At 33.5% G+C, this 18,413-nt stretch overlaps 2 protein-coding genes across 5 annotated transcripts; both read left to right on the forward strand.

Moving 5' to 3' along the window:
* The first annotated feature begins 2,349 nt into the window (after positions 1–2,349).
* LOC114399246 (plasmodesmata-located protein 1-like) lies at positions 2,350–4,618 on the forward strand. Its single transcript, XM_028361394.1, has 2 exons — positions 2,350–3,409; positions 4,253–4,618. The coding sequence occupies exons 1-2, from the start codon at positions 2,668–2,670 to the stop codon at positions 4,384–4,386; spliced, it is 876 nt and encodes a 291-aa protein (XP_028217195.1). The 5' UTR covers positions 2,350–2,667; the 3' UTR covers positions 4,387–4,618.
* A 3,387-nt stretch (positions 4,619–8,005) lies between these two features.
* Positions 8,006–17,797, forward strand: LOC114398359 (pre-mRNA-processing factor 39-like). Of its 4 annotated transcripts, XM_028360547.1 has the most exons (15): positions 8,006–8,150; positions 8,454–8,931; positions 9,748–9,851; positions 10,679–10,908; positions 11,033–11,086; positions 11,538–11,705; positions 11,835–12,198; positions 12,679–12,822; positions 13,953–14,105; positions 14,194–14,310; positions 14,758–14,838; positions 14,969–15,124; positions 16,298–16,594; positions 17,231–17,344; positions 17,452–17,797. In XM_028360547.1, the coding sequence occupies exons 2-15, from the start codon at positions 8,475–8,477 to the stop codon at positions 17,551–17,553; spliced, it is 2,541 nt and encodes an 846-aa protein (XP_028216348.1). In that variant the 5' UTR covers positions 8,006–8,150; positions 8,454–8,474; the 3' UTR covers positions 17,554–17,797. The 4 variants fall into 4 exon arrangements, with proteins under 4 accessions (XP_028216348.1, XP_028216344.1, XP_028216345.1 ...); XM_028360543.1 differs by lacking the exon at positions 11,033–11,086 and having other exon boundaries at positions 9,745–9,851; XM_028360544.1 differs by lacking the exon at positions 11,033–11,086.
* The last annotated feature ends 616 nt before the right edge of the window (positions 17,798–18,413 follow it).

The following is an 18,413-nucleotide window of genomic DNA, read 5'->3' on the forward strand; positions in this document are numbered from 1 at the left end:
GAATTATCATGTTTAAAAAAATATTAACTTTTATTATTTTTTTTATGTTCATAATTTATCACTCTTTACATCTTGTAATCTGACCGAACAGAAAGAATTCTTCATGTTCACGTTGGCATTACTAAATTATAATATTGTATAAAAATTAATACTTATATAGACTAAATAAAAAAATTTGCATCCCCTCTAAATATGAGATCATGGGCGGTTGCCCACCTTGACCGTGCTTAGAGTATCACTTATGATTTTTATCTAGAGATATCAAAATGGGTTTGGGCTCGTGGGCCAGCCCGGTCCATTGCGGGTTAGAGGTCAGTCCAACACACTTAGTCTGTGGATTAGGTGAACTCAATCCATGGGTTGGTGGGCCAGCCCGTCAACCCATCAAATTTAATTAATATATTATTTATTTTATTATTATTATAAATGTATAATTGTTAAGAAATTAAATTTTTATTTTGTAGCTAGCAACCCAATTGACAATTCACGTTAGTAATAGAGCAAGTTCAAACAATAGCAAAGCTCAATTGAATTAGCAATTGTTAATTTGTTAATTGGATAAATAGTTTTAAAGATAGTGGTAATTTACATTTCTTTTTCCATAATTTTTAGTTTGTTCTTGGTGTGTCGTTTTATTTATTTGACTTATTAATGATATTGTTTATTTTTTTTGTCTTTGTAGATGAAATTAATGGTGATGTTGAGAAAGAATAAGAAGTTGTTTTGGATTTCACAGTACATGACTCTAATGTTTAATTTCAATAGTTTAGAAGTTTATTTTTGATGACATTTAAATTTCAATTATCTTAATGTTGAATGTTTATTTTGAAGACTTCAATCACTTTAATATTGAATGTTTGGATTTGATTTAGAAAAGTGGGTCAGTCCGCGTAACCCACTAACCTGTGGTGGGCCGGGCCGGACTGACATTTTGTTAGCCCACACAAAAGTGGACTGAGTTGGGCTAGCCCACTTTTAGTTCAACCCGTTGCGAGCCAGTCCACGTGGGTCAGGCTGACCCGCTTTGACAGCTTTACTTTTATCTAATTATTTAAAAAATACTTTCTACAATTTTGAATTGCTAAAACAACAAAGTAAAATAATAAAAAAGGCAATGTCATGCCACCATTTTTTTTGGGTTAAAAATGATAAGAGTCCCTCAACTCATCAAATTGGAAACTAATTTCTTTTATAGTATGTGATTATTACTCGTATAAGAAAATTTGGCACACATAAGAAATCAAACATATACTATCCAATTAAATATATCGTTATCTCACCTCATGAATGCAGCAAAACCTTAATCACATTATCGTCTAACAAATGGTTAGTTATTCTCTCTGTATTGGCTTTTCAACTTATCCAAATAAATAAAGAAAAATTTTATTTTTTTTCTATTTATTCAAATACTAACACATACTAGCCCTTTATTTTTATCCTCCCAATTTTGTTCTTGTCCCTCTATAATAAATATTAATTTCTCGTGCAAGACAGCATTAGTTAACAGACAGTAATTCCAATAACGACGATACCGTGTCTAAAATTTCTTTTATCACCCAAAGCTGCTTACACTAGCGGGTCTCACGCGTTCAAAACCGTCCCGGGTTCCACCGGTACCACACCGCATTGTTTGTGCATCTAACGTTTTTTTATTTCTTTTAAAATTATTCCTGATAAATATGCGAATCCTATGACAATTAATTTTATTGTATTAAATTTATTAGAATAAATTTAATTATCATAAAATTTATTATATAAATTTATATGTACATTAAATATATATTAAAAATTAAAAAAATTAATTTATAAAATATTTTAAAAAAAATACGTACATATAAATTACCAATCCAAATCTATAGCCTTCACTTTAATAACATGACGCTTTAGTCAATGAATTTAATAAATTAATTATATTATAAAATAATTAATATTATTACATATAACATTAAAAATTTTAATATATATTTAATACATATATATTTACATAATAAATTTTATTTTAATATATTTAATACATCAAACTTAATTATTATAAAATTTATTATGTAGATTTATATATGTATTAAAAATATATAAGAAATTTTAATGTTATATATAACAATATTAATTATTTTATAACATAATTAATTTATTAACTTAATTAATTAGAATATTATATTAATAACCTAAAAGTCATAGTATCTGCATTATTAATTTGTAAATCATATTTTTAAAAAATAAAAAATATGTATAAATGATACGAATTATAGATGATAAATTTCTCATGAGTAATTTTGAAAAAATAAAAAAAAACCCTGAATGCACAATTTCCCTGTGCAAAGGAATGCCCGTACCACACATAGGCACACAGCAGCACGGCCCACGCCTCTGCTCTGACTGCAAAATTTATTCTTGTTTTATTTAACTTATTTACTTAGTAGGCTGGGCTAAAAAGTTAGCTTTGATGCCTCTGGTCAAAATAATCTCATAGACTCCCTTAACAGCAACAGAACAGAAGAACCACATCATCAAATCGCATTCCCCTTTAGACTCCAAACAATAATTTAACCTCACCTTCATTTCAAAACTCACACATCATACATTAATTCCTCTCTTTCCTAGTTAGTAAGTGACAACTGCTTGCATATAAAACAACAACCAACACACAAAAGCACACTAACCTCCCAGATGGGTATACTAAAAGTAAAACACCACATTCCCACGCTCCTCTTTCTCAGTATTTCATTTCCTCTGTTTCTTCTTACACCTACCTCCTCAGACAACACAAACTTGATCTACAAAGGTTGCGCCGACCAGAAACTCCAAGCCCAATACTCCCAGAACCTCAAACCGCTGTTGGACTCCCTAGTCTCGGCGTCGGCACAGAAGGGTTTCGCCGCGACTACCCAAAACGCGCTCACCGGCGCGTACCAATGCAGGGGAGACCTCTCCAACTCCGACTGCTACACCTGCGTGAGCAAGATTCCGGGGATGGTGAAGCGCCTCTGCGGCGGAGATGACGTGGCGGCGGCGCGGGTCCAGCTGAGCGGGTGCTACCTGCGGTACGAGGTGGTCGGGTTCAAGGTGGTCTCCGCGACGCAGCTGCTGTACAAGGTGTGCGGGGCCCGCAAGGTGGTCGACGGCGGGGGGTTCGAGGCGAGGAGGGACGCGGCGTTTGGGATGGCGGAGAACGGCGTGCAGAGCAGCGGAAATTTGTTCTACACGGGGAGCTACCAGAGTCTCTATGTGTTGGGACAGTGCGAGGGTAGTTTGGGAAATGAGGATTGTGGAGGTTGTATCAAGAGTGGTGCGGAACAGGCTAGGGATCAGTGTGGTGACTCTATCTCAGCGCAGGTTTATCTCCAGAGTTGTTTTCTTAGTTATAGCTTTTACCCCAATGGTGTTCCCACCGCCTCATCGTCTTCCTCAGGTGAGATTAATCATTTCAAGAATGAAAATCAACTCAATAATTTAACAATAGAAACACTACTGCCATATTTAAATAAGTATTCCGGTGTACAAAGATCGATAATGAATAATTTATTGATTTTGGCAAAACTTATATGGAAGTTCTTTTAAGATATGGCAAATCACCTTTTACCTTTTAGTTAGTTTTTTAAAAAATTTAATGTATTAAAATTTTATTTAATTTTTTGTAAATAAATTTTTTAATAATTTTTAGTGTTTTTTAAACGTTATTTAAAATATTAGTTTCTAGTTTTTTATATTTTTTTCATTTTTATCTTTAATATATTTATTTAATTGTTTAGTTATTATTTTTAAATAAATTATTTTTCTCTCATTTTAAACTTTCTAATTATTTCAACAATTTTTAATTTAACCAAACACTCATAATTTCATAAGTTAACTTTTCACGTTAGTTTTCTCAAACATAATCAATTTTAGTATCATTATATAATAAGAATTAGAGTTTTATTTTAATAATTTGTATTAAAATTCAATAGAATTTTTTATGATGTAAATTATGAAGGTGAAATTTCATTATTGATTGAAAATTAGTACTGAAAATACAAAGAGAAATGTATGAAAGTTTTGATAAAAATAAAATGCATTGTGTTGTGGATATGAAATGATTTAGTATTATATATTTTGGTGTGATTGATTTAAAATATTGGAGAAAAGTGACATAAGGGGGGATTGAATAAGTGGGGTTGTGAAAGGGATTTGCGGGATCTGGGTAGGTGGTAGTTTTTGTTTAGTTAGAAAAATTAATAAAAAGATTGAATATTTTGTGTGTTTGGTTTTTGGATAGGGGGAGGAGGGGGGCATCCACACACTGAGAGGACAGTGGCACTTGCGGTGGGAGGGGTGGCGGCTCTTGGATTCTTGATTGTTTGTTTGTTATTTCTCAAGTCGGTGTTGAAGAGAAGAGGTGGGAAGCGTTGATAAAGTTTTTTTTGGATTCCTAGATCATTGCTTTTTAACATCTTAGCTCAATATACCTTTGCCTTAATTTGTATAGTTCTCATCCAAAGGAATTGTCATTCTTATTCTTATGCTATGAAATGGATTGGGGAGAAAGTGAAGCCTGCTATAGATCTCTGTCCCCACTATATATGACTCTAGCAAAGAAACATTTTTTTTTTCTTTCAGAAATGCTAAGTTTTATTTGATAAAATTTATTGTTTCCAGTAAGGATAAACATTTTCTTTTGCATTTTTAATTTTAAAAATATATATGGAACAATACAAATTACTTAGATGAGGACAAAACAAAACTTAACTTCTTGTTGAATCGTGAGATAACTTTTTATTTAAGGTATAAAGTATTTGAAAGAAAGATACAAATATTCTTTTCTTTTTCTTATTTCTTAATATATGTTAGTTGTAACAATCGTATAATATCATGTGTTTCAAATTTACATTATGTAATTTAATCTTATCTGTATTTTGAATTCACATGAGTGTAATAATTTTATTATGTCATATATTGTAAATTATATTAAGATAATTAACATTAAACAATATATTTTTAAAAATTTATATTATTTTAGCTGTGTTTTCTATTATTAATCAAATAATGCACATGACAACATGTATTATTTTTAGATATGTCACTAAAAAGAATCGACTCACTATGCTTAGTCGATAAGAATTGAGAAAATTTTGTCCCCTTGTTGTTAACATAAAATTCATGCAAAAATAAAGAAATAGATAAAATTGATTCCTTGTATATTAACCTTCCAACCAAGGAACTTAACATGTAAAATGATATTTTTTTCGTATCTATATAGATAGATCTGTTTGTATTCTATCATTTATAGTTAAATTATATACAAATATTAGTATATAAAACATATATTAAAAAAGAAAAGTCAGAATAAAAAAACAAATATATTTATCTTATAAAATACGTAACAAACACAACTAAAGATGCACTTGAGTTGCTGGCAATTGCCTTGCATATCCTCTCTTCTACCTAGTCACGCGTCATATGTATCTCATGCTAGGCAAAACAAGAGAAAATTAAAGGTAAAAATCTTGCTACTCTTCCTTTATTATTCCGGATGTGTTTATTTACCACTCACATATTGTATTGTTTTTTATATTCATAGAAGGAAACATTGAAATGAGATTACATGATTTTGTTTAACTCATTAGTTATGATGTTCGGAATGAGAAAGAATAGGCACACGCTTATTTACTTTATTTTTCATAAAATCAACAATTTCGGTTTAACTTACAATTTTGCATAAGCTTATTTTTTTATATTCTATTCAATTAAATTATTTTTTATAATAGTTTAAATAAATATGTTAGATTTTAATATTCAGTTAGATCAAAATAAAATAAATAAAACGTATATAAAATTGAGAATTGAACCAAAATAATAATTTTTAAAAAAAATCTAAGGATGAAAACTGTAAAAGTAAGAGGAGTAAACTTGCGAATAAAAAAATGACAAATTTAATTTAACCTATTATTTTTAGATTACATATAAATTTAGGTTCACTAGCATACACATTTAAAAATATGTTTATTAATTATTGGATTAATTAAATTTAATATGTAGTTAGAGTTATTAAAGAAAATAAATTACTTTTTATTGAAGAAAATGAAGTCAATTTTTAAATAACGTATCCCTTCTCTAAATGAATAAGTTAAACTTTTAATCTTAAAATTGAAAATTATAGCCAAACCTCATAAAAATTGACTTGACACAGTTAATTTACATCTTAAATAATGTGGGAGTTTCATAACCTATTAACAGAAAATGGCGATAGGGTAAACACAAATGTTTGAAAGGAAGTTAAGGTATGCATATAATTATGCATTGTGCTAGCTATAATAAGTTACTTTTATAGTCCTTTTGAAACTGAAATAAATACAGAAATTTATAATAGTAAAGCTTAAAGACTTCCACAGCAGCATTTCTCATTGGATGTCTCATTGCGTCGTTCTCTGTAAGCTGTATATAGACTATATAGAATGTTACAGAAGTGCAATATTTTTTCTTAGTTATTAAGAAATCAGAAGTGCTCTTAAAAGGTGGAACCAGACTACATATTGGACCATTAGACCATTGTGCTTTTTTATGCACTTAATAAAAAAAGTGATAAAAACATTAGACATAAAAGTGGGAAAAAGGTAGAAAGGTGAAAAAAAAATCCAAATCAGCATTATTAAAGACGAGATGTCCACTAGAAACTAGCGATGCCATTCTTTATTTATGTTTATGTCAGACTTCCTAAAATAAGCACAGGAATTTAAAATGAAAGAAGGTTAGGAAAAAATATCTACCAGCCACCCACAAATAAAATTAGCAAATGATAATGGAAACGGACCTGACTTTCCTGCTTTTCTGCTGTTTCTGTGTTATCTCCTTGAAAATCACACAATTTCAAAATTAAATCATAAAATTAAATATTAACACAATTAAGACAGAAAAAAAAACAAGCAGAAAAGCCTATTTCAATGAAAACGTGGCTAAATATAGAAAGTAGTGGCGAAGAATGAAAGTTTTTGCGCGGTGTGCTAATGATTAGTGCAGAGGGAGGTCAACTCATTAAAGAGACAGGTGTAACCTGGTTAGCAACTACTCATTCTGTATCTTCATATTTCATCCTCCGGTTAATTCTGTGGACATATGCAGCAGCAAAATCAGGGAAACCATAAATTGATCACACAATTCACACCTTTGAAATCCATGCCACGGTCAACTACATCAGTATCCATGTTTTCCAGCTCTGAAGTTATCAACGGCATTTTCTCGCTATATACAATGCAAGAGATCAGAATTAAGGATATCACAAAAATGCTAAATTAACTAGTATGCTTTAGCAACGGGGTAACATAGATTAGGACAAAATTATGATAATCAGTGTAAGCAGTATGAAAGAATAGAAGTCAAGACTCGAAAGGAATATCATAATTTGAAAAGAAAATATCTAAATGATTTACTTATCAAATGAGAGAACCCTCTTCAATGAAGAAAGAAAAATGTAAATGTTATACAAATAAAGAAAATCCTTTAAAAATAAAAGAAAATATTTGATAAACTTGTCCTACTTAAGAAAAAAATAAATCACTTACTATTACTACTATTATTATTATTATTATTATTAATCGATAAATATTAATCATTAATTTCTCACTTTCAATGCCGACTTAGATTAGGTGATGATGTTGGCGATGGTGATTCTGAATGTGGGTGGGATGCGTGTGATCTCATGATGCTCAAAACTAGATTGGCACTCAGATTTGGACTGGAGTGGTGCAGTGGTGGAGTTGTTTGGGGTGAGAAAATGGTTTATGAGCTGAGAGGGGAAGGGGAGGGGTGTGGGAAAGGGTACTCGAGTAATTTCCAACGTTTTGGTAGTGCGAATATCAACTCTCATCCAAGAGTCACTTGTCGCGGCCCATTTCAGCAGCCTCGGCATGATAGCCACGGACGGTTCAGATCGCATCATTATCGATCACGGACGGCACCTGATCTAACAGCAGCATCATGCGCCATGGAGCCGCCAACTCCCACTTCTCCGCTATATAAAAACGGCACCTCATCCTCATGTTTTTATTACCCTACTTCGCTAGTTCCAATTCCAATTCTCGATTTACCACCAAAAACAGCCACCTGAGGTTTCAATTTCTCTGAGAAATAAAGAGAGCTCCTATCTCTTCTCTGCGACGACGCCGTTTCTCTCCCTTGAGGTACTGGCACCGTTCCCACACTCGATTAGGGTTTAGCGTTTGAAACCCTAGGGATTTTAGTTGATTGGAAAATATCTGTGAATATATTGCTGTAGCTATCTGTTTTTTTGTTCTTCCCAAATGTTGTATTGTGATGATGCCAGCATTAGATTCTCTGGTGCGGTTGATCTTACATTACGAATTATTGTTGCTATAACTTGATACTGTAATCATTGTGTTCTCCTAGCGCCTAGGAAATCAAGAATATACTTTTCGATTGAGGTTTTCCGTTTGATGCTGTCGCTAATTGATTTTTTGATGAAGGTAAAGGCCTTTTATTCAAGCATGGGAGATAGCGAACCGGTGGTCACTGAAGCATCTGCTGCTGAGGCATATGCTTCGGCTGGTTATGCTGAGACTGGGTCAAATCCTACTCCCGAGGCAGGTGCTGCTGTTGATCAATCCGCTGGAGAAGCTGCTCAGGCCAGCTCAACTTACGGATATGGTTATTCTAATGTTGGTGACACGAATGCGTATGCTGGAGATCCGAATTCCGTCCTACAGCAAGCTCATTTCAGTGCAACTGGTGATTCCAAGCCAGCTGGTGCAGCGGCTGATGCTAACGAGGCCTCTGCTGGGGTTGGAACCACAGCCGCCGAGTCTACTATGGTTTCCGACTACAACTCGTCCGTAAATGGCGGTGTTGTTGGTGCAGTGGCAAATGCCGTGGGACTTGAAAACGGGAATGCGTTGGAGAATGCTGATGGGTCGGCTGATGAGAAACAGCTTGCAGATGGTTATGGTGTGCTTTTATCTTTTACCTTTTTACTTTGAATGGAATTATCCTGTTTTAAATTTTATTTTGGACAAAAAATTCAGCAGCAGAAGTTAAGGTTAGAGGCAAAACTTGTAGGTGCATAATCTAGAGTCAAGACCTAATATTTAAGTGATTTATTAACCAGCAAATATCTAATGCCAGACCTAGCAGCTATTTCTTTTTATGATTTTCCTATTCAAGTTGCATATCATTGTTGATAATTAGTGTTTTTTCATCACTGGCCATATAAGAGAAAAAGAAACGAGTTTTAATTATCTACAGGAAGAAACTTTACTTTTCATGCATTGGTAGTGGAGTTTAAACTTTAATAAAGCAGTAAACAAGTGGTCTAGTTTACATGTTCCTATCAACAGAATAGTTTATTACCACCATCTCAGGACTAATAGAGTAGATACATAATGCTATTTTGGTATTTCTGTTCACTTTAATTTCAAGTGGCTTGATATATAGCCAAGCTTAAACTTGTAATTTGATATGGTTCTCAATCATTGATAAATTGAATAAGGAGCACGACTTTGATTTTGGAATTTTGAGACCATATATTTTGAGCCAATTCTGTAAATATTCTTTCCTTCAGTTATTGTAAGGATTAAAATTGATGTTGAAACTGTTCTGTTGATGGATGTTCTTTATATTACTAATCCAATGCTTAATGTATATGTATGAGTCTTTGAACTTTTTTGTGTTCGTAATGCTTTTGCTATTGTTCATGAACACACCATTATCGAACCAAATTATGACTATACCCCATTCATTTTCATTTTTTATTACCATTAGCAGCTGCCTTGTCTGCTGAAGAAGACCGACTGTGGAATATTGTAAGAGCTAATTCTTTAGATTTCACTGCCTGGACTTCCTTGATTGAAGAGACAGAGAAGACAGAGGTATGCTATGTTGACTTGAATTACATGTTGGGTTTTACCATTATTTACATATTTCACCTGTGAAGCTTACGGGAAGCTTTTGACTTGTCTATTTTATTGGCGTTTTGAATTTCAGTTTGATGTAATATCTTATTTGAATATGATAGGTTTGTCATAGCCGTATCCGAATCCTTCCAGTTTGCATATAGGGAATGGGGGTTGACCTTTTGTTGGGGTAGAGACACTGTTTGGTGTGGGGAGTGTTACTGTTATGTATCTTGTGTCTCTGGTTATTACATGATAAACACTTTTTGGATTTTTTTGGGTTCAAGAAGTTGGCTTCAGCCAAATACCTGTGATATTTCCTTTTTGAGAATTCTGAGATATTTTTGTTACTCATTACCGGATAACAGTTAGGATGAGACAGTATTATGATAAGGTTGGCTGTAAATAAATGACTGATTCACAGTGCGTTCAGATTTGTTAAACATGATTTAATATGCATGCCATTATGCTATATTGTTAAATCTGTCTCTTTCTTATGTATTACTATTAATTAAAAGTGTCTACATTGAATATAATTTTTTTTGGGTTATTTCTCTGGTATTTGATTTTTGCAATGGACAATCAAACAACCATGTTTTGCAATTTATTAGATTCATTTTAGAATGTTCTTTTAGTTGTTGTACCAATTGACATCCCCCCCCCTCTTTTGTCCACGTTTTTTTGTGGATGTTTAATATTTGTGCAATTGTATGTTCAGTTAATGCCTTAATGTTGTATATTTTATCATTACTGTCCTTGTTTTGTTTTCTGATACTTGTGAAACTCTGATTTTTTCATTGAAGGACAATATTTTGAAGATTCGAAGAGTCTATGATGCTTTTCTAGCAGAATTCCCCTTGTGCTATGGTTATTGGAAGAAATATGCTGACCATGAGGCACGTCTTGGCTCTATCGATAAAGTTGTTGAAGTGTATGAGCGTGCTGTTCAAGGGGTTACATATTCAGTGGACATGTGGTTGCATTATTGCATATTTGCTATAAGCACATATGGGGATCCAAACACTGTTCGTAGGTAATGGAAGTTTAGTTGTTTGTCATCCTTTTATTTATTTATTTTTTTGCATTGGTAGATTTTGATTTGATTTTCCATTCACTAGGCTCAGCTGTTTCTTGCCTGCTATCTAACCCAATTTCAGAATCCGTGCAACAGTGATATCTCCCTTGTATGGCGGAAAAGCTTTGATGGGATTGCATGCCAGAATGTTTTCCATTCTGATGTTTAAATACTTGGTTTTAAGTCCACTATTTGTGGTAGTTTGAAAATTTTAGGATCATTTTCTCCAATTACTTTTTTCATTTGATTTCAAAGTACATAGTTTTCTGGGTTTTTTTCCCTTGTTGGAATGGTAGCTCTCTTTATCTTTGACACTCTGAGGTGTATCAATTTGCAAATTGCTGCTGAGAAGATCTCGTCTGGTTAAGGGCTAAGATGGCCTCTATGACTGCTCCATTTCTGAGACATAGTATGATTTATTGCAGGAAGGTAAATGCAGCGTTTGGATGTCTTACATGATGTTACGAGTGATTTGTTTGTTCTCCTTGAACACTAGTGCTGCTGTCTACCATACATGGATGTGCATCAGTAAATAGATGCTTGAAATCAAGTCACATATTAACCAGGACTGTGTTCATTTGTTTCAGGCTTTTTGAACGAGGATTAGCTTATGTTGGAACAGATTATCTTTCTTTTCCCCTCTGGGATAAATACATTGAATATGAGTACATGCAGCAGGACTGGGCCTGCCTTGCTGTGATCTACACCAGAATATTAGAGAATCCAAATCAACAATTAGATCGGTATTTCAGCAGGTGATTCCTTGTTTTAAAGTTATTTCCCCTCCAATTTATTTTTGGAAAAAAACTGTTGTGTATAGTTTGCACATACTTTCTCATTTTTGGGGGGTTAATTTTACTTCCTTGGTGGTACTGGCATTGCAGCTTCAAAGAGTTAGCTGGAAATCGTCCTTTATCAGAGTTACGAACTGCTGATGAAGCTGCTGCAGTGGCAGGAGTTGCTTCAGAGGCTACTGGCCAAGCTACTGAGGGAGAAGTTCATCCTGATGGTGCAGAGCGTTCTCCTAAATCTGTAAGTGCTGGCTTAACAGAAGCAGAAGAGTTGGAGAAGTATATCGCCATTAGAGAAGAGATGTATAAGAAAGCTAAAGAGTTCGATTCTAAGATCATTGGTTTTGAAACAGCTATCAGGAGGCCCTACTTTCATGTACGGCCCCTCAATGTTGGAGAGCTTGAGAATTGGCATAACTATTTGGACTTTATAGAAAGGGAAGGGGACTTGAGCAAGGTAACATATGGTTTCTTTTAAGAGTGCATTATGTTCCTAGTTTGTCCTGTTATAGATTGACTTACCACCGTAAGTAATATCTGTTGTATAATATGTTTTATTGGCTAATCTGTTGGATGAAGCAACTTTTTAATCGGGAAATTGAACTGAGACTAAAGCATGGGCCTTCAATTTGGTTTCTTGAGGCTAAGTACTTCAAACCCTAATTTGTCAGTGGACATTCTAGGTTCATCATGTGTTTGTAAAAGTTTATTTCTTTTAAAGTGTGAATGTTATGCATGCAGGTGTCTTCTTATCTTTCTAATCTTCTGTCGCAGGCTAGGAGGGTCCCTCCTTTCATATTTGAGGGTCCTCTCTGTCCCGCTAAGGAGTATTTCTTGATGCTTTGTATTTTCCTTTAATGTTTTATATTATTGATTTTTCTTGTGTCTATATCAACAACGACAATTTTACAACATTGTCTTGTCTTTTGTGATTTAGATTGTCAAGTTGTATGAGAGATGTGTCATTGCATGCGCCAATTATCCGGAGTATTGGATACGCTATGTTTTGTGTATGGAAGCCAGCGGAAGCATGGATCTTGCAAATAATGTTCTTGCTCGAGCAACCCAAGTCTTTGTTAAGGTAGTTTCATCTAAATATCAGTCATACAGATGCATTTATCGTTGTATTCATCTCTTCAAGTTTTTAAGCTTTGAAGTGAGGTGAGAGGGCAATGCATCTAAGGGACTCCAGTACATGGCCACTTGTTGATGTTGGTTTTTACATGAATAAAGTAGTTGGCTATTACTAGCAATAGTTCTTGAAACTCGAACATGGTGTGATGATACACTCATAGTCAAACATGTGTCTTATTCAAGCAAAAGTAGTTGGTTATAATTGATGCTTCAGAATAAGGGATTTTATTTTTTTAGAATTTTGTCCTAATGAAATAGATTATGGTTGCAGCCTGTTTCAAAAAGAGTTGAATACTTATGGTGGGTTTCTTTGCTTGTGACTCACAAGCAAAGAAACCTTTGTGACTTCTGGGACCAGTTGTCAATTCTAACCATTGTGAGAAAATGATGACGTTCCTTGAGTGTATTTTGATTAGAAATAGAAAAGTAGTATTTTAAGGCTGTACACTTTTTTTTCATCTTCTATATTTTGCTATTTCATCTATATGTGAGAAAGGATTTGTTTGAAGATACTTTGTGGGCAATTTGTGGATATATAAGTTTACCTGTCTTCTCTATTCCCTTGGTGGCCTGGCCAAGGTGAGAAAAATGAATCTTCCATATACAGCAAACAACATTATCAAAATCCCATTCTTTAGGTGAAGGCTTAGTAATGGTGGTTTAGTACTATTTTTTGGGTTCTAGCTCGCTTTTGTTTGAGGCATGGGTTTTTAAAATGTATGGACCCATTTTACCTGATGTTTGAAATTGGGCTTATGAAGAATGGGGGCAGTAATAATTTATATTGGCAATCAGGTTTCCTAAAAATTCAACTTGTTAGGTCATATGCATGCCCATTAGTGTTTTTATATATATACCATATTTTTTGGCGTGTCAGGTAGTGATTTCATGCCTTCCATTTTTTTTTTGTCTTTTTCTTGATTTAAACAATGTAATGTTCAGTAATAATTTTTAAATATAAGCATAATTAGCATGTTGTCAAATTGTACAGATTACAGTCATAACTCACTTATTGTGCCAGAAAAGAATTTCCCTTAGTTTTTCTGCAATTTAGTCATTTTGTTTGTCATAATGCAGAGACAACCAGAGATACATCTTTTTTGTGCTCGGTTCAAGGAGCAGACTGGAGATATAGATGGTGCTAGAGCTGCGTATCAACTTGTGCATACTGAAACTTCTCCTGGTCTTCTTGAAGCAATTATCAAACATGCCAATATGGAATACCGACTGGTATGCTGGCTTGTGAAAGTGTTTTTATAGATTGTGATGACTTAATTTTAGTATTTGTTTACAGCTTTTCCATTGATTGATATTGCAGGGAAAAATGGAAGATGCCTTCTCTTTGTATGAACATGCCATTGCTATTGAGAAAGGAAAAGAACATTCACAAACATTGCCGATGTTGTTTGCTCAATATTCTCGATTTGTATATTTGGTATGTTCCATAACATATTTGCATTGCTGTTTGCTCAGTATTCACAATTTGTATATTTGGTATGTTCTGTAACATATTGCATGCTATCTGTTCTTATTTAAAGCTTTCAATGGGTTGGACATGCACTTTTTTTTTTTTAATTCTTGCCTTAGTATTAGAAGTCGACCTACAGGTAGTTCCATTAATTAAAGTTAGCTTCTTGTTTTTTCTTAACATGCCTGCATTTTGTTAAACGATACTGATTATTGTGCTTTGGATGCTTCTCATACATACCCAATATTTAAAGCATCCAAGTTATTCTATGAAAAGAATTACAAATTCAAACTTAAGACAACTATTCTTTACTATAACAGTTTTTATAGTTTTATACCTCTGGTAATATAGCTCAATTATGTGGAAATGGTCTTGTCTTGTTCCTTAAATCATTCTGTCTTGTTTTGTCATTAGGCTTCTGGGAATGCAGAGAAGGCAAGGCAGATTCTAGTTGAGGGGCTTGAGAATGTTTTGTTGTCAAAGCCACTACTTGAGGTCTGTCCTTACTTTTACTTTCCATTGCCCTCTAGATTCACTCTTATTATGTAGTTGGCGATTTTTCTCTTCGTATTTCTAAGTGTTCCTCATCTCTTAATGAGATTCTTTAATTCATTGTTACATGCAGGCTTTATTGCATTTTGAGGCTATTCAACCTTTGCCAAAGCGTGTTGGTGTCGACTTTTTGGAGTCATGGGTTGTCAAATTCATAATGCCTAACTCAGAGAGTGCTGGTGTAGCTAGTCCAACAGAGCGTGAGGAACTTTCTAGTATTTTTCTGGAGGTAAGTCGTTGTCAGAAGAGGGTTCTGGCATGTGTTTTAAAAGAATTTCCTTAAGGAATAAAATACCGTGTTTAATTTTTGACTATTTTGATAAGAGCGCGTGTGTGTGGGTTCCTCACGCTGGGTAATTGGGTTATCTGAGTGTTGAATGGGTTGATTGTTTCTTGTGACTGACTATGCCATGTGAGATGAGGCTTCGTTGTTAATGAGTGATGCAAGATTCCCACTTTGAAATTTGAACACACCAACCACATTACTTTATCAAACAACTATCTAGATATTTTTCCAACAATTTACCTATATAATTATTCACCTCAGGTTGTAGCAGGTATGATTAAGTGACCAAAGTGGATAATGGTAGGTAAATTTGAATAACTTGTGTTTGTCTGCAGGCAAGTGTGTGCATTTGTGTCTTAGGACTTAGGAGTGTGGGTATCTGCATGCATTTGTGCCTGTATGTGTGGAGCTAATCTAGATCATAATGATCAAGATAGGTTTTATTTAAACTTAATATTGACCATCCATGTAAGGTTGAATGACCAGGATTAGCTATTTTGACACTAACCTCGTTCATAGAACTAATCTTATTGGAGAACTGATGTGTGTTGCTGTAATTAGGTGTACTAACCTAGTTTTAATAAAGTTATTGAAAATTTTACACTGGCCACGGATCATTTTCATATTGGGCTATGATATATGCCACAAATATGGAATTTCAGATAAGTCTAGGGAAAATAAAGATTTGATTTGAAAATTGAAAAATCATGATCAAAATGGAAGGTGTAACTTGTTCGCAGGGAAAATGTTGGAGTGACCAGATGAAATTTAGCAGTGATAATATTTATGTTTCACCTCCCTGAATTTAACTTTTATCTCTGTAAACAGATTTTGAAAGGGTAATTGATTTATAATTTATAATAGTACACCGTCAAATACCATTGGCGGTTTGATGTATATTTGTTCTTTTGTATGGCTTCTTTATAATTACATCTAAAATGAATACATTTTCTATTTGATGGTCTTCTGTTATTATTTTCAAAGAATTTGTTATATTTAATTTACTTGAGTTTGTGTTTCTGATTCTTTAAAGGCCTGCCTTCTCTTTTTGGTATTTTACATTTTGAATGATAGAGTATTATTAATTTTTTTGAACTTTCTGTTTTTTCCCTCCAGTTTTTAAATCTCTTTGGTGATGTTCAATCTATCAAGAGAGCTGAAGATAGGCATGCCAAATTGTTTTTGCCTCACAGAAGCATGTCAGAGTTGAAAAAACGTCATGCTGAGGATTTCTTAGTTTCGGACAAAACAAAAGTGCCAAGATCGTATTCTGCTCAGTCACCTGCGCAATCTGCGATGGGTGCATATCCAAATGCGCAGAACCAGTGGACTAATTATGGAGTTCAACCTCAAACTTGGCCTCCAGTTACTCAAGCTCAAGGGCAACAATGGACTGCTGGCTACACCCAGCAGGTAGAGTAGTATCCTTTCCTTTGTGTTAATTGGGTTTATATGTGTGACCCACTGATGTTGGAGATTTTTTTTGAGACATGTAGTCTGTCAAATGGTTTAATGTTTACCACTTCTGTTTGTTATACTTGTTAATATGAAATTATGCAATATTAATTGCTTGTGTTATTAGAAATGGATGTGGGCATGTAAGATGCAACACGACCCTGTCCATTAAGCTGCACAGCATATTCACATTGTTGAAGTAGAATTTCTGCCTCTTAAATAATGTTTCAAGTTAACTTAATATGCCTTGTACCTGTATAAAATTGCTTCATGCATCTTTATCTACATGAAAACCATGTCCGGAATGCACTTATGCTATGCTTAATACTTTTCATATACTGAAATGATGTATATATGTATTCTGGAGTTAACAATTGTTTTACTCGTGTTCTGCTGCTTGTGTCATTGTGCGTTTGTGCACCTATTAAATCATGAGTTAGGTGTTACTTTAAATTCATTGTTTAGTGGTTCTTTCCGTGAAACTTCTTTATTATTTTGTGGTCATCAATTTGTGTTATCATTTTATCCGCAATTGTTTTAAATGGTTGATCAGGTCATATATGTATTGAACTGATTCATTCTGATTTGATACAGGCTTCCTACGGGGCTTATGCTGGATATGGGAGCAACTATGTAAATTCGCAATTGCCTACATCAGTTCCACAAAGTACTGCATACGGAGCCTATCCTCCTGCATATCCTGCACAGGTACACAGCAGTATTTCTTGTTTATATATATATATTCTGATCTTGATAAACAAAACATAAACAATTGCAAAATTTGTCTAATGTTGATTCTTTTGTCCGAATTTCAGCCGGCGGTTCCTCAACAAAACTATGCACAACCTGTTGCAGCAGCAGCCCCTGCACAGCAACCTTCTGCGGTTCCTCAAGCCTATTACGGGAGTTATTATTGAGCTGACCTGACAAAATGAGATGGCCACTGTTTTCGCTTCCTGTAATTTTTTTCCTTGATATTATAGGTAATTTGATGATATTAGGGAATCTGGAGCATAGGTGTAGTGTAAACTTTCAAGTTATACTACTGAAGATAGAAAATCATTTTGACTAATTCGCAATTGTATTTTAGCTATTTTGATGTACATTTTTTCTGTAATTTTCTTTTCACCGGTTAATGCATGCCTGTTTTTTAATGTGGAACTAAGTAAATATGGGTTTCTCAAAATTACCTTAGCATAATCGCATATTCAAAGAGTTCGTGTTTTATTTTTGGTGAGTATTCAAAGGGGTCGTTTTTCACTCGGTCTCCAGTTTTTTAAGCGAGTCTTTGCATGAAACATTTTTTATCAGATATTTCTTTAGTTTTGGTTTTCCATTAGGATTCTCTAAATATTATGATTATTTATTTTTTGTTCTGTAGTCTCTAAATATCATGGTTCTTTTAAGGTTAAATTGTAATTTTAATTTTTTCATAATTCTTAATTTATGACTTTAGTTCAATTTTCTCTCGTGATTTTGGTTATTTTATTTTAAAAAATTTATAATTTTGATTTAATACTCAATTTTGTATGTTTCTTTTTGTTTCAATTGAATTATAAACATAATATATTTAATATATCATAAAAATTAATCTAATTCATTAAAATAAAATAGAAGAAATATATGCAAAATTGAAAATTAAATTAAATTTATTTTTTTTAAAAAAAATGGGACTAAAATTGGGGGGAATAGGGGAATCAAATTGTAATTTAGTCTTTTTTTTAACATTTCATTTTCACCTAATTGCAATTTAGTCTTTTTTAGATTTCATTTTCAC

The sequence above is a fragment of the Glycine soja genome, chromosome 19 (genome assembly GCF_004193775.1).
Source record: "Glycine soja cultivar W05 chromosome 19, ASM419377v2, whole genome shotgun sequence".
Lineage (NCBI taxonomy): Eukaryota > Viridiplantae > Streptophyta > Magnoliopsida > Fabales > Fabaceae > Glycine > Glycine soja.